At 46.9% G+C, this 21,902-nt stretch overlaps 1 protein-coding gene across 2 annotated transcripts in view; it reads left to right on the top strand.

The window, feature by feature from the left end:
- The first annotated feature begins 11,516 nt into the window (after window positions 1–11,516).
- CCDC69 (coiled-coil domain containing 69) overlaps window positions 11,517–21,902 on the top strand; it is a 36,092-nt gene continuing 25,706 nt past the window's right edge. The window contains exon 1 of one of the 2 annotated variants that reach the window (XM_083488508.1): window positions 11,517–12,127. In XM_083488508.1, coding sequence (XP_083344634.1) covers window positions 12,080–12,127 — 48 coding nt within the window. In that variant the 5' untranslated portion in view covers window positions 11,517–12,079. The remainder of the gene's footprint in view (window positions 12,128–21,902) is intronic. The other variant, XM_083488507.1, reaches the window with a different exon arrangement.

Raw genomic sequence — 21,902 nt, 5'->3', positions numbered from 1 at the left:
AGCCAGGCTTAGACAACTGCTTCTTCCCTTGTCCTCTACAAAGGCTTAAAGGGAGGAAATAAATAGTATATCTCCTACCGGCCCTTCCCTCCCTCCCTTCTGTAGAGGCACGATCTTTTCATTTTCTTGGTATCAGCAGAGGAGAGAATCCCTCTACCATGGGTTGATTTGCACTGCCAAGCTCTGGTCCCTGCTGGGCCTGAGAAATACCAGGGAAGCAGTGGGCCGCCAGGCCTAATCCTCAAAGTTATCATAACAGTGTACATACGCCCACCATCAGCCAATACATTTGCTGACAAATGCCACAGCTGGCTGCCAGATGGAGCAACTGCTGGCTGCCTAGGTTGAGCTCCTAGTTACACTGACTTAATAGACAGAAGTTGGGCAGGAAGCCGTGCAGCCCCTCCGGAGGGCGCCCTGTGCTTTGGGCAGGTGTGTGCAAGGCTTGAGGCTGCAGCCACGGCTGGGGGGGATAATTTTTTTATTATTCATTTCCCCCCCAAAAAACGAGGTGTGTCCTATGGGCCGGTGCGCCCTATAGGACGAAAAATACAGTATGTCTAATTGCTGTTTTGCTATTACATGCTCAGTCCGATGACATTTGGCTCCACAGTTTAAACCATTTACATTCCAACTCAATATTTTAAGATTGGCCATTTTCGAAGTCAGTTACAATATTTGTTTTCCCTGATGCTACCTCTTCCAATGCTAGTTGTTCCAGAGCTTTCTTTTGTTATGCTCAGGGGTCTCCCCTATCTTGTTTAGGGTCTAAGTCTCTCCTGTTTTTGTCCAAAACCTCTCTTGCCTGAAATTCTGATGTCAGTCTGTATCTCCTCTTCATGTATGTAAAGGAAATGTCCTCTGGGAATTCCCATTTGTAACTGATGTCAGCTCTCCTGAGTACTGTGGTCAAAAACCTATATTTTGTTCTTCTTAATCTCAATTTCAGTGGAATTTCTCTAAAAATGTCTACCTTCTGCTCAGCAACCATGAGATCTTTCTCAAAACTATTCTGAAGGATTGCATCCTTCACTTCTTTTGTCACTAATGTTAACAAGATATCTCCTGGCTGTTTCCGTTCTCTGCTTTGTAACAATTTAATTCTACAACAGCTTTCTACTAGGTCATCCAACCAGTCTTTACTTTCCCCCATCCATTCTGAGATTGTCTGTGTGACATTTGTCTCTAAGATTGGCTCAGAGTCAGAGTATGGAAGACCTCTGATTCTGAGCGTCCTGTCTTTATCTCTTAATTGAAAAAGAAGAACCTGATCTTCTAAGTCATTCTGTTTCTCTTGAACCCCTTGTATCAGCCCCAACGCCCCTTTTTGTTCCTCTTTTACTTCTGCTACCTCCTCTCTTAGTTTTTATAATTTGTCTACTTTTGTTTCCAAGTTAGTGACCTTGTCTCCCAATATCCCAAACTGTTCTTTCAGAACTTTGTTTGAGTTCTCAGTGTCTCTATGTACTTGTTCCTTCAATGATAAGTTAGATTTTTCCATATCACAGCGAACCAGTTGTGTAAATTCTTGCATTGATTGATTGATCTCTTTCCTGAATTCCGAAAGCTGCAATGCAAATGGGTCTGCCTGCTCTTTCTCTCCCTTATCTCCTATGTCTCCCAATTGTACACTGGCCCATCTGGCAGCAGTCACAGCAATGGCTTTCCTTGTTGCTCTTTCCATGCCAGACATTTCTTATCTGTTGGTTCCCAATATTATATGAGTTGTTCAAGGTCACACTTGCAAATTCTGAGTCTATTCAGCTGTAAGACTATCCCCCTCCTCCCAGACTTCTCTTAGTTTCTCTTTCCCTTTTGTTTGCTTTCTCCCCCACCCCACACTGTAACATGCACTTTTATCACAAAAGCAGAGGGGAAACATAAAAAGTAAAAGTAAAACTTCCAATAAGTAAAATAAAATAAAATGTACAAATGCAATGTTGAACAGTGAAAGAGAAAAGTAGTTACCGTATTTTTCGCTCTATAGGACGCACTTTTTCCCCTTCAAAAATGAAGGGGAAATGTGTGTGCGTCCTATGGAGCGAAGACGCCAAAGCCCCGCGAACCTCTCCCAGCTGGAGAGGTGACGCGCGGCTATGGCAGGAGCCTCTATAGCCGCACATCACCTCCCCAGCCGGGAGAGTGCGCGCGGGGCTAAAGCAGCCCCCCCGCGACCCTCTCCCGGCTGGAGAGGTGACGCGCGGCTATGGCAGGAGCCTCTGTAGCCGCGCGTCACCTCCCCAGCCGGGAGAGTGCGCGCGGGGCTAAAGCAGCCCCCCGTGACCCTCTCCCGGCTGGAGAGGTGACGCGCGGCTATGGCAGGAGCCTCTACAGCCCCGTGTCACCTCTGCAGCCGGGAGAGCGGGCGCGGGGCTAAAGAAGCCATAGCCCCGCGACCCTCTACCGGCTGCAGAGGTGACGCGCGGCTATGGCAGGAGCCTCTATAGCCGCGCGTCACCTCCCCAGCCGGGAGAGCGCGTGCGGGGCTAAAGAAGCCATAGCCCCGTGACCCTCTCCCGGCTGGAGAGGTGACGCGCGGCTATGGCAGGAGCCTCTCCGCTGCGCCTTTCCGCTGCTCCCTGACCTGCTCTTTGGGGCTGGTGGTGGGCTTCCCCCCGCCAGCCCCGAAGAGCAGGTCGAAAGGAACCTGAAGCCTGGAGAGCGAGAGGGGTCAGTGCACACCGACCCCTCTCGCTCTCCAGGCTTCCAAGGTAGCCGCCTGAACGCACCTTAAACGGCACCTTGTTTTAGAGCGGGAAAACAAGAGGGGGAAAGTTCTCCCCCTCTCTGTGCAGCGCCTCCTGCCGCTTCACTGAAGGGGCGCTGGGCAGAGAGGGGGAGATTTTTTTCCCTTGTTCTCCCCCCTCTAAAACAAAGTGCGTCCTATTGTCCGGTGCATCCTATGGTGCGAAAAATACGGTAATTAGTATTCCAAAAGACCGAGAAGGTAGAGTAATAAGTAAGTTAGGCCAGTCCAGTTTCCAATTATTGTCTCTTAAAGAAAAGGAATAAAAAAGGAAAAAAGGAAAAAGGGTTGTTCTTGGTGTTATACTTATCCACTTATGAGGTCTCTAATAGTGATGGATTGCAATAGTTCTAGAAATTGTAGCTCCTTTTAAATAAATAAATAAATAAATATTTAAATTTAAATTTATTTAATAATTGATTGATTATTTTGTATACATTCTTATACCCATAGATCTCAGGGCAGTTCACAACATAAAATCATAATATAAAAAACACAAAATACATAAGAAAAACAAACAAACGCAACCACCTGTTTCATGAACCTGTTACATTTCTTAGAGTGTATCAACAAGCATAGAGATAGTGTTCAGACTGACTTAATGTACTTGGGCTATAGTTCCCAGAGTGTTTCAACAGTCAAGCCCTCTTCCCAGGGAACTCTGGGAAATGTAGCTCTCTGAAGGGAATGAGGGTCTCCTAACAACTCTCAACAACCTTAGAAAACTACGGCTCCCAGGATTCTTTGGCAGAAGGCATGACTGCATAAAGTGGAATGATACTGCTATAACCGTTGAGCACAGATGGGGGCTGAATTCAAGGTTACTTAAGTCTTCAAAGGCAAGGAGATAAAGGTGAGAACATGTCAGTGGTGGACCTCGGCACCTCAAATTTCAGTGGTGCCCTGTGCGGTGCCAAAACCCAGCACCCTCCCCCACCTCTCACTTTCTGTTGGATGTAATAGTTGTGGCACCCCAGAAGCTCCGTGCTGGGTGCGACCAGTCGCACACCCCTAGATCTGACTTCGAACAAGTAGCTGTCTAGGATGCAATTATATATAGCCCCAAAAGAAAACACGAATACTGGACAGTGTCAAGGACAGGGAAAGTCAGCTAGAGGAACAAGTAACTGGAAGCTTTTCATATCAGTGATAAGGTTCTCGCGGCAACTGACAAGTTGCCTAAAGATAATACTGTGAGAACTGTCCTTTAGTGGAGCCTATTGACATTGGACAAGGACAATGTCCTTGCTTTTATTCCTCGCAGTAGTCCAATTCTTCTCAGGTGAAATGGTCGACTAGTACAAGAGTCACTGCAGACATTACAGAAAAGCAAAGTTCTGTTTTTTACATTTTCCAGTGAACACTAGGGCGTGGACGACAGGGCCGTGCCTGGAAATAACGAAAATAATACAGTTGTGGGTTTGAGGGGTCAGTCTAGATGATGCCGTTAGTCCCGGTGCTTTTTTTCTGAGGGGTATGCAGGGGTACGCATACCCCTGAACATTTTGCGAGTCTACGTTTGACCTCATTGAGGGGCAGTATTTCAATATGTGTAGGAAAATGAGAGTACCCCTAAACATTTTTAAATATCTTTTTTTGGGGGGGAGCACTGCTTAGTCCCTTCCAATTCTTGGTGTCCTGTGTACCCAGTGAGTGTTAGACTCTAATAGAGGACTCATTCCATTCTCAAGTAAAACTACCTCAGCAATGCCAAGTGTCAATGCAGGTGTCTCCTTTTTTAAAAGAAGATTGCAGCTGCTCTCTCCCTGTTTCTACTGCATTCAGTCTCCAGCAAGGTTGCTTATTGTTTTCCCTACTGGGGACAAAGTGCTACATTTGTTATTGCAGTCCGCGTTCAGTTTTACTTGCTGCTGACTCTAATGAAACATCCCAGCCTTGACGCTTATTGCATAGGAAGCATGCTTAGGACTGCAGTTTTCTTTCTAAATATTTTTATTAACAATTTCAACATACAATCAAAACATATCATATTATTATTTTCACCCCCTTCCCCCTTCAAACCCTCCCCCCCCATCCCATAGCTCCTCTCTCTGATTTCCCAGCACATATTATTCTCTGCATGTTATAAAATTATACATATCCTTACGTTATCTATCTATCATGTTATCAACCAATAAATTTGTATATGTTTATTCAAACCCTGCCAAGGAGTCCAGTTCATTTTGTTGTCTTTTTAGATGATTTGTAAAAAGCTCCTATTCTTCCTTAAAGTCACAGTTGTCCTTGTCCTGCAGTTTGTATGCCAATTTAGCCAGTTCTGCATAACTCATCCATTTTTATTGCCACTGTTCTTTCGTTGGGATTTCCTCATTCTTCCATCCTTGTGCTATCAAGGATTGCAGTTTTCAACGAGCAGCGATGTCCCCATTTGGTGTGGCTTCAAGTGGCTTCCATGTCTCCTGACCGCTGTGCCCATGACCCTGGCTCTTTCCTTTGAATCATTTCCGGGTGGTAAGCAATAGTGTAACACATCACACCGCCTGTGTCAGCATGGCCCGCTTGTCCCTTCAAATGCGTCAGCGATGCTTCGTTCGTTCACGGGGAGCAGCATGACATTGCAATTGCATCCTAAGTCAGGGAAAAAACCTGCTGCAAGTCACCACTTCTGGAAAAACCACACACCACACAACAGGTACAGGAATGCAGCAGCTTGACAGTGACAGCTGGGCGAAACAAATGATTCCAATTCTAGAGAAAACAGCTTGGAAGGAACTTTTCCCAGCCCATATAGAAATGTACTTCCATTTTCTATCCAGCAGGTGGGGCCCCAAACTCCAGAGTACAGTACTCAGACAGCTGGTTTGGCAGCTTCAGGCTGCTCATGCTGTACACATTGCAGAGTACAGTAGTTTGATTGACGGATAAGAATCAGGTCCCATGAAGGTTTGCAGTGTCACTACCTGCTCCACCAATGCCTGGCAGCCACATCTAGGTGACTGCAGCACAACTAAATTGCTTGGGGCTGCCAGAGGACTCGTATTTTGAAGGGCATCTATGCTACTGAATATAAAAGTAAAAAGGTAAAGGACCCCTGGACAGTTAAGTCCAGTCAAAGGCAACTATGGGATTGCGGCGCTCATCTCACTTCAGGCCGAGGGAGCCGAGGGCTGTATGCAGACAGCTTTCTGGGTCATGTGGCCAGCATGACTAAATCACTTCTGGCACAACAGAACACCATGACGGAAACCAGAATGCACAGAAATACTGTTTGCCTTCCTGCCATAGTGGTACCTATCTATCTACTTGCAGTGGTGTGCTTTCGAACTGCTAGGTTGGCAGGAGCTGGGACAGAGCAATGGGAGCACACTGTGTCACGGGGATTTGAATCTACTTAGGGGAGCCCATCTCCACAAGCCAAAGCATAGATTCAACTGAGCATTGAAGTGACAAGTGACACTGGCAACACAAGGTTGCCTTGTTTCCACACCTTGTTCCTAACTGAAGTGCTCTTGAAATGTCTGTCTCCATCTTGCCATACTTGTGAACTTTGTGAGACAAAGTGGAACTCTGGTAGTTATTATACACTTACATTCTTAATTGGGGCTGCCACCCCACTTGCTCTGCTTGACAATCCCCCTACCTGCCAAGCCCCATTCCTCTGCACCCAGCTAACTCCTTCTCCCTTTATACCCCACCCACCTACTCCCCATCCCCTCTCAGGTTGTCCCAAACCACTCCCACTCCCTCATAACTTGACCCAACTCCTTTTACAGGAGGTTAAGAGGCACTTCAGAGAGCCCAAGTGCCTCCTGAAGTGCCTCCCCCTTCCTTTAAGCAGCTCTCCTGGGCCAATTTCCTCCCACACTACTTGCTTGCTCACTTCCCTGCCTCCCTGCCAGTCTGTCATCATGTTGGAGTTGCCTGTTGGCAGCCATGCAAAATGCAGCATGACGACAGACTTACAATTTTATTATAGAGCAAGGCATCACATTCCTATAGTTAATAACACACACAAAGCCATTATTTCAGCACTTTATTTAACTAACAGAAATTGTATATCACTTAATTATAATGAAACCTCTAAAAGGGGTTTACTAGAAATATTAAAGTTATTAAGGAAAACAGTTGTAAAATTAAAAACCCTTAAAGATCATTAAAATGAGCAGTAAAGGTGTCTGGGCAGTCTTGCCTAAACATTACCCATTCATCTAACTGATACAGTGGTACCATGGGTTACATACACTTCAGGTTACATACGCTTCAGGTTACAGACTCTGCTAACCCAGAAATATTACCTCGGGTTATGAACTTTGCTTCAGGATGAGAACAGAAATCGTGGCAGCGGCGTAGCAGCAGTGGGAGGCCCCATTAGCTAAAGTGGTGTTTCAGGTTAAGAACAGTTTCAGGTTAAGAGCAGACCTCTAGAACGAATTAAGTACTTAACCCGAGGTACCACTCTACTTTGTATTACTTCAGACACAAGAGCTCCCCATTATTTTTGCAATTCTGATCTGACATCCTTTGTATGTTTAGGTCTGGGGTTCCCAAGGTGGTGCCAATGAGCACCACAACACCCTCAGATTACAATCTTTATTTTTATTTATTTTTAAAATGAGTATTTGTGTCTTTGCGGATTGTTTGCTTGGGAGCAGGTTGCCTTATTTTTTGTGGGGAGGGTCTTGCTTTTTAGTTTATGTCTCATTCATTTTTTGTTTGACCATCACTAGTTTTTCCTCTGCATGTGACATGGTGATTTTGTGCTGCCCATGAGAGTTCCTTAGATTCTCAAATGTGCCCAAAATGGTTGGACATCCTTGCTTTAAGCAGTAGAGCTCAAAGGCCCAGAGCTGGTTGTGCAGTTTACATAGCAAGTGTCATGCTAGAAGCTGCAGCGGCTTTTCCAGGATATTTGCTTTGTGTTTGCTTCCTGCTATTCAGGTTTGGCACACCAAGGCCAGACTGAAATTGTGGGGCACTGCTAACAAGACATGCCCTGAGTTTAAATATCTGCTTGTTAAGCTGGGGGAGTTCAAGAGGCACGCCAATGCCCCTCAGATGCAGGATCCAAGATGGGGTGGAGAGGAAAGGAGGAGGCAGCAGCAACAACAGGAAGTAGCTGTTTCCTCTGTCAGCCACTTACCTTGAGTCTGAAAGAGGCTTCCTCCTTCCGCCATCCCACAAAACATATATTTAAATAATGAAGTCAGGTGCTGTATTATGGTCAATGTGGTGGGACTGGTCATTGGCCGTTGTTATGCTTCACATTTAAATACCACCTTTATCTTCCAAGGCTCTCAAGGTGGTGGACATGGTCCTCCTCCTCCTCCCCGTTTCAACCTCACAACAACCCTGTGAGGTAGGTCAGGCTAAGACAGTGTTTCCCAAACTTTTTTGGGCAACGGCACACCTGTTTACTGAAAAAAAATCTCGCGGCACACCACCATTAAAGCCCCGCCCCGTGACGTCAGCGCGCAGCGTCACGCCGGGAGGGACGCACGAAAGTGAAAGTTTTTTCCCTCCCCCTTGCCGGGGAACCTCCAAGCTTTGGGGGTGGGAGGAGGCAGCAGAGCGAGGGACTGAGGGACGGCGGCAACTGAGGCGGCGGCGGCTGTTGTGGTGGTGGCGGCGATAGCGGGCGGAGGAGGGGGCGGCGGCGGGGCTTGAGGAGCCGTCGCCGGGAGTTGCTGCTGCTGTTGTTGCTGCTGCTGCCCAGACATGCCGGCCTCCTCCTCCTCCGCTGTCTCGCGCTCCTCCCTTTTGCACGCGCTGCCCCGCCGCTCGGCACCACCACCACGGAGCCGCCCCCGGCTCGACGCGGATCCTCGCCACCGCCGCCGCCTCTCACCGCCCGACTCGCCCGCCTCCCTCCCACCGCACACCAGCCAATGTCTCACGGCACAGTAGTGTGCCGCGGAACACCGGTTGGGAAACACTGGGCTAAGAGATGTTGACTGGTCCAAGGTCGTCCAGTGAGCTTCCTGGCTGAGTGGGGATTAGAACTCTACTCTCCCAGGTCCCAGTCTAACACTCTAACCATTGCACCACACGAAAGGAACCACACCATGCAATAAGAGTGTCAGGGAAGGTGAATGGAATGGGATATCCTCGAAGAGCGATGGTAACCGGAGTGCTGCAACATTTTGTTGGAAGAGCCTGCTCTCAAGTCAGGCAAAGACATGTGTGAAGAGGCAGAATAAAGTGGAGGTCTGTTGCTCTCCCTGGCCCAGACGGCATTGTGCCAGAAGTCTTGGAGAACCTAAGAACTTAAGAAAAGTCTGCAGGATCAGGCCCATCTAGTCCAGCATCCTCTTCTGACAGTGGCCAGCCAGCTGCCTCTTGTGGGAGGAGAAGGAACAGGCTCAGAATATCCCTGAAAAGCAGTGCACTTGCCTCCAGAGCCATATTATGGATGGACACCAAAGGCTCCCAGCTTCCATGTCTTTGGATACAGCCAGCCAGCTGAATGAACCAGATCTCTGCAGCAAAGACCCTTTGCTGCACACTAGGATATACTGTATCCCAGGCACCAGGCACCATGCAACTATGGATGCCCCTGTAATTATTTACAGCCAGCTAGTTTAACAGATATTTTTTTCCTTCCAAGGAGGAGGCAACAAACGTGTCCATTTATCTGGATTCCTCCCAGCCAGGCATTTGCCATTCTTCTTACTGAGGGAAGGGTCTTAAGGGATGTAACCGAATCTCGCCTAGGGCCCCCGATTTAAATGGCAACATTTTAAAAACAAACATGTGCTGTAACTGAAGTCTGTAACCACAACACTCCCTGCCATGCTGCTGCCCAGAAAGCAGGAAGCCCGCCCTATCAACATATCCAAAAAGGTTATCGTATTACAGCTAATACTGGGCTGCTCTGAGGGAAAGGAGACGGCAGGGCTGAGGAACAGCCAAAACCACAACATGCCACAAAACCCGCTGCAGCGCTGCCCTTAAATCCAGACGGGAAACACCACACAAGTGGGAAAGAGGAATGTATGTACCTGTGCAATGTTGCCTGGTTTGAGCAAGGGCGTCAGCCACTATTTGTGTGTGTTTGGGCTGCAGATGCTTGGGATTCTAGAGCTGTAATCCTAGAGCTCTTTACCTAGGATTAAAGGTAAAGCTACCCCTGACCGTTAGGTCCAGTTGCGGACGACTCTGGGGTTGCGGCGCTCATCTCGCTTTACTGGCCAAGGGAGCTGGTGTACAGCTTCTGGGTCATGTGGCCAGCATGACTAAGCTGCTTCTGGCGAACCAGAGCAGCGCACGGAAACACTGTTTACCTTCCCGCCGGGGTGGTACCTATTTATCTACTTGCACTTGGGCGTGCTTTCAAACTGCTAGGTTGGCAGGAGCAGAGACCGAGCATCGGGAGCTCACCCCGTTACAGGGATTCGAACCACCGACCTTCTGATCGGCAAGCCCTAGTCTCTGTGTTTAGACCACAGCGCCACCTGTGCCCCTTACCAGGGATTAAGCTCCATTAAATTCAACAGGACTTCCTTTAGAGCAGACACATGCATAGTATAGCGCTGTAACTGTACATGCTTTGCAGCTGAGGGCCCAGTTTAAAAAAAGATGCCAGGCATATGCAACTCCAAATGCATATATTCCACCAACCCACTCATATCCTGTTTAAAATGGGGCCAAAAGCAGAAAGTGCAACATTACCGTCTTGGGCTTTTAAGGAAAGGCAGGATACAAATCTAAGAAGAAGAAACTCCAGTTAGTTCACTCGGTTAGAATGTGGTGCTGATGAAGCCAGGTTGCAGGTTTGATCCCCATATGGGCTACCTGCATATTCCTGCATTGCAGAGAGTTGTACTTGATTGGCCATTCCAACTCTATGAAATCACGGACAGTGTGGTGTAATGGTTTGAATGTCACAGTAAGTGTGGGAAGACCTGTGTCCAAACCCCTACCCAGCCATGAAACACATAGTTTACATGCATACATATGACTTATGCATACATATGACTTATATTATTTGTGGCTTTTCATGCATGCATGAATATGCATACATATGACTTATATTATTTGTGGCTTTTCTTTTCTTTTCTTTTCTTGTTTGCATGGGTGGGATGTTTTAACATCAAAAAAATAGAATTGTCTTTTTAGATTGTTCTTTTTATGCCAGTTTTAATGTATCTATGTTTGTGTTTGTATTTTCCTTAAAATATTATAAGTCTCTTCGAGCTGCCATGGTAAAAAAAGAGAAACTAATAAAATTAATTCATTACAACTACTTGTCTTTTAGAAGTGGGCAGGGGTGTAGGAAGGGGATGCGGGGGGTGTGTCCGCCCTGGGTGTCATCCCTGAGGGGGTGACAAAATGGCTCACCGCAGGGGGGGGGTGGCACTTAATGTGGGGCCTGTCCTGCAGTGCACCCGAGCCACCGCATCACTCCTGGGAGTGATGCAGTGGCTCGGGCCACAGCGCTGCCTGAAACAGCAGCGTGGGGCTTGCATCCGCCAGGTGGACTCCATGGGCAGCTCACCGCACTGCCCCTCTGGGCGGATCGCCCCTGCCCCGCCACTCTGGGTGCCGGAGCAGCTAGCTATGCCCCGGGAAGTGGGTGGGATTTTTAAAAGCTACTTCTTTTTCCTCTCAGTTTTAATGCTGGGGTTGTTGTTGTTGTCTGCCTGTCTGGCTGTTTGGCTGTAAGTTGCTTCGGGTTGCCCCAGGCAAGATAAAGTGACTGACAAATGTAATTGATATGATATGATTTTAGAGCGTGGTTGCTGTTTCTATCCCGTATGGGACAGCTATATATTCCTACATTGCAGTGGGTTGGACTACAACAGGCACAGGCACAGGCACAGGCAAACTCGGCCCTCCAGATGTTTTGGGACTACAACTTCCATCATCCCTGACCACTGGTCCTGTTAGGTAGGGATGATGGGAGTTGTAGTCCCAAAACATCTGGAGGCCAAGTTTGCCTATGCCTGGACTAGAATGATCCTCAAGATGTAACTCTACAATTTAATGATTCGATGATTCAATGATTCTTCTTCTTTGGCGATAGAAGTTCCTTGGAGGTCGAGTAGCCCCCTGCATCTCGGACTCCCTCTTGCGGCCGCGTATAATCAACAACCGCCGGTGCTTCTCTTAACTCTCCCGCAGCTGGAGTTTTATCTAGTTTCTCTTTCTTTTGCAAGGGAACCATTCGAAGGGGCATCTCTTCGGAGACTTACGGCGCGCGACGGTCTCCGCATGAAGTTCATGCAGGCTGTTGTCAGGTTCACTTTCGGGGTCTTGTCGTCGGAGGAGGCAGCGCGCGGGATGAGGGAGACCTCCCCGTCCCGCGGCGGCGGCGGCGGCTCTTAACCCCTGGGATTCCGCGGAGAGCTTTCCCCGCGCTGCGCTCTGAGAGGGATGGGCTGCAAGGGGAGCAAAATGGGCTGCTGCGAATCGGGAAGAAAGGTAACGGCGGCGGGGGGCGCGAAGTTTTTTAAGGGGAGTTGAAGTTTTGTTGGACGGGTTTCCTTTGACAGGCACCCGGAGGGGAACGAAAGAGCAGCGGGTCTGGCGCGCTAGACACCCCGCATCTAATCGGTGAGCGGGTCAGAGCGGGGAGAGAGACTTTTAGCCTGCAAGAAAGAGAGAGAGAGGAAGGAAGGAAGGAAGGAGCAGTTAGCAACCGAGCCACCGTGCTCGACTGCCCCGGAGACAAGGCTCCTTGCGTGGGAGGAAAAGTTAGAGACACGAGCCCGCCCCGCACCCCCCGCGCGCAAAAAAAGAAGCAAGTCGAGGAGCCAAGCTGGAGCCCAGCGGTCACTAAAGTCCTTCCTTTGGGAAGGGGAGCGCGTTGCCCTCCAGCCGCTTCCAAACAAAGAGATTTCTTCCGAAGTATAATCTGAAAGGGAGGGGAGCGCGGGGCAACTTTGGGAACGCGCGATTGGCTGGAAGGAGTGTGGGGGATTTTCGTACCTGGCAGTGAAGTGTCTGTAGACCCGGGTTGCCGCTGTTCGACGGGCGTGTACACGTGGAGCATGCTCAAACTCGCGTCACGTGTGAACGATCTCGCTCTCTGGCCTTTCCCTGGGGGGTGGGAGGGTGGAGGTTGGGTGTGCAAAGCTGCCACAGAGGAGAAAGGATTTCCTCGGGTGGTGGTTTGTTTTGGTTCTTGTTTTTATTATGAATTATTATTATTTTTTGTATCTTGTAGTTCTATCTTGTGAGCCCCCTGAGATCTACAGATGAAGCGCGGTAACCAAATAATAATAATATTATAATAATAACAAACAAACAAACAAATAGGTGATGATGCAGGGAAAGTAGTCCGCACGTATTTATGCAGGAATGAATGGTCCTGCAGGTTGGCTGACACTAGACCCTGGGTGGGGTAGGGTGGGGTAGTAATTCTGGATCAAGTGATCCGGGGTTAAAACGTGGGTCGTGGATCCTAAATCGCTTCTGGTTGCCGAGGTCATAGGCTGGGTTTCTGAAAAGTTATGTGTGGTCTTTCCAAAGCATCTGCCTGTAATTCTCCAGGGTCGCTCCTGGCAAGTGCTAGATCCCACGTCTTTAAAAGGGAGTGCATTCCATGGAAGGCAGCGGAAATCTCCACTCATATTCTCCGTTGCTACTTTGTTTTTAAGAAAATAAAAGCACTTTCCCAATTATTGTCCTAGAAAGAAGAAAGTTGTTTTGGCAATCTTCAGCTTAAGTCAAAGCAAATGCGAGGCTTGTTTGGGAGATAGGATGGGAGCGTGCAGATTCAGGGTGCTGTCTCTGGGTTAGAGGTGAGGTTCTATCCAGCATTGTATAAAGACAGGTTTTGGGTACTTTTATGCGTTCCAGTTGTGTGCTGTTAAACTCAAGTGAGAGATCAGGCAGCTACCCTGAAGCTCTGGTGTACATTTCAAGCTTCTCAAAATCCGAAATCAGGACAATGTCTTCATTCTTGTAAATAGCCTCTTGTTCTCGTGTGTGTGTGCGTGCGCGTGCGTGTGTGTTTGATGGCGAAATGTATGATAAAATGTTGATATTGGCAATTTCCTGTTAAAAAAAACCACCACCACAAAACAGCCCACAGCTTTGCTGGAACATTTATGCTGGCTGTTCAGGAACTGGCATATTCTGATTAATGTTTACATCCTTGTCCTCTGAATTTTAATATATTCTCTGATGTTGGGGACCTTTTTTTTCTTCCAAGAGCTGCCTTGAGGATAAATTTGGGGGCATATGCTGGCAGTAGGTGGGCACCAAACTCAAAGTAGACAGTGCCACCTGCCTTTCTATCTGCCACTCCTTACCCCGTGGGCATAGCCAGGATTTATGTTGGGGAGGGGTCAGGCTTCATGTCAGTAGGGGCAGAACCTCAGTTAGTTAAGTATTTTTATTGATTCACTTGCTGGGGGGGGGGGGTGGACAGCTGCCCCTCTGCCCTCCCTTGGCTATGCACATGCCTTATCTCCACACACACACCCTTTGGTTATCCACATGAAATTAGGCTGAGGGCTACATATAATCCTTGCACTACAGGTTCCCAACCCTGGAATAGACCATTAAAGCTGCATAATATACAACAGCATACAGAACACACTTACCTGGGAGTAAGTTCCACTGAACATGTGCAGGATTGCACAGTTTGTCTATATAGGTTACAGAGTAGCTTGAATGAAAAAAGCTGTGCTGCCTTTTCTTTCAGTGGTCAGTTATCTACCACAAAATACAGCATTTCATTTTACATGACCAAGCAAGATGAATTCACTTTGGAATCATGTTGTTTGAATAAGTCTGTTTCTGATTGCCACGGTCAGGTGTGACTGTTTCTGCTTCCTGATTCGGACAGATTGCTATAACAACAGATTTCATAATGTGCCGTTGTTAATTTCTAAGAGATACAGTGGTGCCTCGCAAGACGAAAATAATTCGTTCCACGAGTCTTTTTGTCTTGCGATGCTTTTTGTCTTGCGAAGCACGGTTCGTCGCAACTGCGCCTCTTCAAGCGGCTTTAAGAAAAAAGCGCAAGACGTTTTCGTCTTGCGAAGCAAGCCCATAGGGAAATTCGTCTAGCGAAGCAACGCAAAACCGAAAAACCCTTTCGTCTAGCGAGTTTTTCGTCTTGCGAGGCATTCGCCTTGCGGGGCACCACTGTATGTGCGTTCTCAAGCCACTGATCACAAAACTCTGCCTTCTGTTCGCAGAAGGGATGGGCCATTGTTACAGACTGGCAAAGATAACACGCTTTGCCCATGCTCAGAAGTGCCTTTGCTTTCAATATGGCACAATGAGCACATTTTTCTAGGGCTGAAGCCTGGTGAGCTTGGCTCAAATGAAGCCTTGCCAAAATGATGGGGCAAACCCAAGCATATAACTTAATCTTTCTGCAAGTAAATATTCATAAGCTTTCACTGTCCATAAACATTCCTTTCTTGACACACATTTTTGCTCATTTCTCAGGGAAAAGGAGATCTCAGAAGACAAACATGTTATTCTATATGTTTGAATTCTGTGGGAAGGTTTACTAAAGAACATCTGTGACTGTTGCTCTTTTCTTCCTTTCTTTTTTTCTTTTTTGTTGCAGCGTGCACCTGTCTCTACTCAATAAATATGCTTAACTGTATTGCAAAGTACGTTAATCCCCTTATAAGCAAAGTCAAACAATTTCCTATCAGACCAGTCAGAGCTGTGACAGCAACTTTTCTCCAGTTTGCACTACATTTTAAAATTGCAGTGAGCAGGAGGGACAGTGTTTGGGAGATTACTTTCAGAGATATGGAAAGAACTAGAATGGGAACATACCATGCCCTCGAATTACTACTATCCATACTTAGGAGAACTTACACCAAGCAAATCTGAGTGATAGCTTCTCACAAATTTCACACCATGAATATCATCTTAAAGTATTCCGTCCCTACACTAAGTTAGACAAATCTCAGTTTCCCAATTTTTCAATCTTAAAATCAGCTTTCCACATTGGTTTGTGAATGTTCTTTTTAAAAGTCAGCGTGGAAATCAACACACATTTGTATGTGCATTTTTCCTAATCTACACATTTTTGCTAGGAATTTCCCCCAATTTTTGTATATTATTTTCACAAATATATGCACACTTCCCCCTAATAGATGTTGTTTGGTTGGACAACTGCATGCCAAAATTTGGAGAAGTCTGAATTGTGCATGCACATGAAAGCTTATACCCAGAACAAACTTAGTCAGTCTCTAAGGTGCTACTGGACAAATTTTTAATTTTTTAATTTATTTCAGCTGCATTTGGGTTTGTGTATTGGTTTGGGAAATATGAATTCACTTAAACGGCTCCTTTGAACAGAAGCAAGCAACATTCGATACCTATCTAAGGTTTCTTCAGAATAGTATTTTATTTATTTATATTAAAAATTATAAACTGCACCGAGTCCAATAATAGATTTTACGGTGGCATGGAAATAAATTTAAAACTACAAATGCATTATATTATAATACAAACCAAAAATATGATAAAATTAAGAGAGGTGAAACATGAAACCAGCTAAAACTATCACAATCTAAATTGCCCAGTGCACATAAAAAGGTTTTAACAGTGTAGCACAAAGAATAGAGTGTCCACACTAAATGTCTCGGGTTCAACAATCCCCAGCATCTCCAGGTAGGATTTAGAAAGACACCTGTCTATATACAATACTGAGCTCTGTTGACCAATGGTTTGGCTCTGTAGAAGGCAGCTTCCCCGCACATCACAGAGAGGGCTATTCAAAAGCTTTGTCTCTGACCACGCAGTAACCTAAATCCCGTGCTTCTTGCACATGTGCAAGAATTGAGGTTGGAAACTTACACCACCACCCCTTGGCACTTACTCAAAAGAAGAGACAAATACCCTCCGAGTGGAGAAGGTTTTGACTTTGGGATCCTAGCCAGCGTTAATCTGCTCAGGTGGAGCTGTTCAGCTGCTGCTTTGCCATTTCAGGCCTGTGGGCTCTGGTAGGCCTCAGCCTTTCCTGTCATTTATTTTTGTTTCTCCCAAGAGTGAGAAGATAAGGAAGCGATTGTCTTGGTGCAGCACACCAGAATCCTGTGGGGATGTGTTCAATAAGAATGCTGCTGTGCACTGCCAGGATATTGCAGAGACACATTATATCGGGGTGTGGAATTCCTCTGCCTGGCACAGGACAACACGCACTCTGTTCTTGCAGTCTGATCTCCGATGGAGAGGAAGGCTGGGAGATACCTTGCCATCTTGGAAGAACGTGGCTGAGCCCTGGCTTCCTCACCCCAGACCTGGATTGAACATATTGCACTGTTCAGAGAACGGCACTACATCCATTGGGTGGCCACATATTCGACTTTAAAGAGGCCATTTCCTCTGCTTGAATAAGTCCTGTCTTTTAAGGGATGCCTGGTCCAAGTCTGGTAGTCAAGATGAAGAGTCACAGAGTGTAGACCCATGAAACTGATGGGCATGACTTAACTTGGGTCATAAGTCATGTCCATCAGTTTCAGGGGTCTACTCTGTGACTCTTCATCTTGACAACCAGACCAGGTCACCTTAACCTGAGGGGATAAAACCCAAAGGCAGGAGAGCAGGTTACTAGAATGTGGCCGGCAACAGTTGGTGTGGGGACAAGAGACTAAGCAGGCACACAAGCACCATGCTGAGATATACTGTACTTCTATTTACATTATAGTAATGGCTCCTCAGTTTGAATCCTCTTGGGTTTTATGGTGGTGCATTAAGTGGCCATCCTAAGCAACGAGTTATATAAAATGTAAGGAAGCAGAACCTGATCAGCAGGCTAGAACAATGTACAAGGAAGAGGAAACACTGGGCATAATTGTGTGGGAATAAGAGGGCGTTTGGTGGGGGCTTTTCACGCATTCTTGGGTTGCAGTTAACCATCTCTTTGTGCTGTGACCTGTGTGGGTTGGCCATACTTTAAAGTGATAGTAGCCTTGATCATCAACTTTGCATAGGAAGTCAGAACATTGGTCTATCTTTCTAGCTCAGCATTGGTGACAGAGCAGTGGCTGTCCGGGGTTTCAGGCAGGAGTGCCCTCTGGCCTGACCTGGAGATCCTGGGGATTGAACCTGTGACCTTTTGCAAGCAAATCAGGTGCTTAACCACTGAGCTACAGCCCATTCCCAACAACTCCCCCCCCCCGAATGATCATCTGTGATCTTCCCAGGCATATATTAAGCAGCTGAAGAAGACAGTCCACAAATTGTCAACAGAAGGTTACATGGACAGCACTTCCAACCAGTTTTCAGAGTGGGAAGATGGCTATCGACCTCTTCTTTCTTCTTTCCATGTTTTGATTGCTGTGCTCTCTCTTCTTCCGTATAAGTATGGTGGTCTGCCTGAGAGAGAAGTGACTATCCCAGGGGTCTGCAACCCGCGGCTCCGGAGCCGCATGTGGCTCTTTTACATCTTTGCTGCGGCTCCGGGGCGGATACTAGCGAGGGGAGGAGGCGCATTGTGCGCCCCGACACTCCTCACTGTGGCGGGCGCTGTACTGGCTGTGACATCGTATGGGGGCAGTGCATGCGTTAGTCACGCACCGTCCCGACGTCACCTTCCCGCCCACTGTCAGATCGTGGCTCCGGAGATATATTTGTTTTAAATGTCGCAATGGTTTTGCGGCTCCCAGTTGTTGTTTTTTCTTTGGAAACGGGTCCAAGTGGCTCTTTTTGTCTTAAAGGTTGCAGACCCCTGGACTATCCTATGAGGCAGGAGTGAGGCCTGTGGCGTTTCAGACCCTGCTGAACTACAACTCCCATCATCCCTGATCATTGCTGAACTACAACTCCCATCATCCCTGATCATTGGCTATGCTGCCTGAGGCTGATGGGAGCTGGAGTTCCATCTGGAGGACGACTGATCAGAGGGAAAAGAAGAAGCCACAGTCTTTTCCTTAATAGGAAATGCCTTGAATGGGCTGCTTGTGGAGTTGGATTGGAGAAGAAGTATTTGAGAAGCAGCTCAGTTCAGAAGAGACCGCTTGAATAGTGTGTCCTAGAGGGCCTTCTGGCGGTTCCCTCATTGCGAGAAGCAAAGCTACAGGGAACCAGGCAGAGGGCCTTTACGGTAGTGGCACCCGCCCTGTGGAACACCCTCCCATCAGATGTCAAAACGATAAACAACTACCTGACATTCAGAAGACATCTTAAGGCAGCCCTGTTCAGGGAAGTTTTTAATGTATGATATTTTAGTGTTTTTTGGTTTTTATGGAAGCCACCCAGAGTGGCTGGGGAAACCCAGCCAGATGGGCGGGGTACAAATAATAAATTAGTAGTAGTAGTAGTAGTAGTAAACTGCCCAAGTCCAAGTAATACTTGTGTCGCACCTGCAGTTAATTTGTACATAAAACCTGTTATATATTACAATATTTTATATGCCAATGGCCATAACAAAACTGTCCAGTGAGCTTTATATATTGGAGAAAGGTCTGAAGGAAAACTACCCTTTAACCTACTTACATGAACTGATGCTGATGTAACATTCATCTTCCAAGTTTCCATTGAGGAATATGCATTAACAAGGTTGCATCATAGTAGAAGTAGTAGTAGTAATTTATTTATACCCCACCCATCTGGCTGGGTTGCCCCAGCAACTTTGGGCAGCTTCCAAAACATATAAAAACATAACAAAACATCAAACATTAATAGCAACGATCTGATCCAATATAAAAAGTCACAATAACAACGAATCTAATGCTCACCTTTTTTGGCCAAATTACGTTGCGAAAATTAAGGTGCACATTAGATTCCATGGCACATTTACATTCGCCAGCAAATACTTTTTTTTATTTCAAGGCTCTGAAAATTGAGGTGCACGTTAGATTTGATGGTGAATACATGGATTTTCCAGGGATCCTCCAGGGATACATGTCATGGAGGGAAAGTATATGAAGCCTACTTTGCAAGCAGCCAGAAATTCAGACAAAGGAATACTTCTTCTACTCTTGTCCCTCCCTTTGGTCATCTTTCCATCTGCAACTGAGGTTAGGAACACGCCCTGTGTCAAAACCAGACACCTGTCCTAAAAGAGGAAACAGTCAGTAACAATGCACTATTATGCATCTCTGTTCAGAACTAAATCCCATTTAGTTCCATGGGACATGCTCCCAGGGAAGTGTTTACTGGACTGCAGCCCCAGAGGCATGAACAGAGGCCAGGAAATGGAGAATGATTGTTAGCATATGTGGCAGGGTCCAGCTGCTCTTCTGCATCTCCATTACCTTCTTGTGTTCTGCAAGAATATCGTAACATTCTCTCAATACAGCTGCATTGCAAAAGCAGTGACTTATTTAAAAAATGTAGCAAACAGGCACAGAGACTCAAGCAGCAAGAGTTGTACTAGAAGCCTTGACTGGACCATTATGGGATGTGCATGATTGCACAGCAGGTGATCCCAAGGGAATTCAACAAAATCAATTCCTCTAGAGGTGTTTGTGTAGGTCACATGCTTGTGTGTAGGTCACATGCATTGCTCAGGAATTATAAGAAACTCTGCAATCAGTACAGTTTTGAAAAGTTAAGTTATAACATCATGTTTCAAAATGGTTAGGGGTGCCACATGTCCAGATTTTCCGGACATTACTGGGATTTCAAAGGCGGAACTGGTGGAATTTCTGAAAGGTGGTGTTTTGTCAATCAAAAAAATTGTGGGGGTTTTTGGCGTTTTGTAAAGAAAAGCTCAGGGACGCAGGTAAAACCGCAGTGTCTAGGACTTGCCGATCGTATGGTCGGCGGTTCGAATCCCTGCGGCGGGGTGAGCTCCCGTCATTTGGTCCCAGCTCCTGCCCACCTAGCAGTTCGAAAGCACCCTTAAGTGCAAGTAGATAAATAGGTACCGCTTTATAGCGGGAAGGTAAACAGCGTTTCCATGTGCTGCGCTGGTGCAGGCTCGCCAGAGCAGCTTCGTCACGCTGGCCACGTGACCCGGAAGTGTCTGCGGGTGGCGCTGGCCCCCGGCCTCTTAAGTGAGATGGGCACACAACCCTAGAGTCGGACACGACTGGCCTTCGGGCAGGGGTACCTTTACCTTTACCTTTAAAGAAAAGCTTAACAACTCTCAGGGTGTCCTGGTTTTTTACTTTTTGAAAGATGGCAACCCTAAAAATGGTGTCCGGTTGTATCCAAACATAGACAAAAAACTGCTCATTGATCTCAGGCACCATCATGCAAAATTTAGTTGTGATGTCTTACGCAGTGTCCAAATGCATAGAGAACAGACAAAACAACACCTTTTCAAAATATATATGCTATAGACATGAGTGCGCACACAGAACCCCATAGCAGCAAGCACGCGTTTTACACAAAGTTCTCATTCTCAGAAGCAGCACATGAAGACAACTATAATAATGGGTAGTATGGAGTTAAACATTGTCTGTAATTATTTTGAGTTCGTGATCCACCCTTTAGTTTGTTATGCTGTTACTTTCATTTTCCCATCAAATTGCGTTAACCTGTTGATCCAAAGGGTTTCAGCCTTTTTGAGTCCATGGCTCCCTTGACCAACTACATTCTTTCTGTGGCACCCCTGTGGGGCTCAGGAGCCCAGTTAGATCACTCCTTGCCTGCAGAGCTGGCAGCCCCACACCCTTTTTCAAACCACCCTCCCTTGTGGAGTGTTCCCTCACCCTCCTCTCCTCTCCCTTCTCCTTGGGAGTCCTCCAGACAGCTGCCACCACCGCTCCTCGTATCTGAGCCCCCGCCGGCCCGCCCCAAAGAGAGGTGCTTCCTCATGCTGCCCCACAGGGGCCTAGGAAGAGGATTCCCCTATTTGCCTGGGGAATTTGTAGCCAGGGCTCCTATAACAAACATCCACACAAGCCTTTGGGAGGCAGAGACACAAGAGGGCATCAGAGGAGGGAGGGAAGGAAAGAGGGACAGAGGCCAGTGTTGCCTGCGGCACCCCTGGCATCATTCATGGCACCCCAGGATGCCACAGCACACTGGTTGAAAACCACTGTGTTAATTGATAAACAGTCCCTCTTTCTGGGTCTGCAAAGTGAAGAACCCTTTTTTATATGAAATAAGAACTTAACAGCATTAGGCCTGTTTCTTGGTGACCCTTCCTGATAGTAGGTGGAGGTTCACGTGCCAACTAGATACTTCTACCACATAAATGAAAATGCCCCACATGGGGTTTTTTTATTAAAGAAATAGGGAACCCAAAACATCAGGGGGAAAGGTTCTAGTCTTCTATGTGTGTGAGAACCCATGGGAAAACATTCCCTCAGAGGAGCCCTCC

Source organism: Podarcis liolepis (assembly GCF_965112155.1).
Source record: "Podarcis liolepis genome assembly, chromosome: 2".
In the NCBI taxonomy this organism is placed as follows: Eukaryota; Metazoa; Chordata; class Lepidosauria; order Squamata; family Lacertidae; genus Podarcis; species Podarcis liolepis.
Note: the sequence above shows the minus strand (reverse complement) of the source record. Positions and strands in the feature narration are given on the sequence as shown.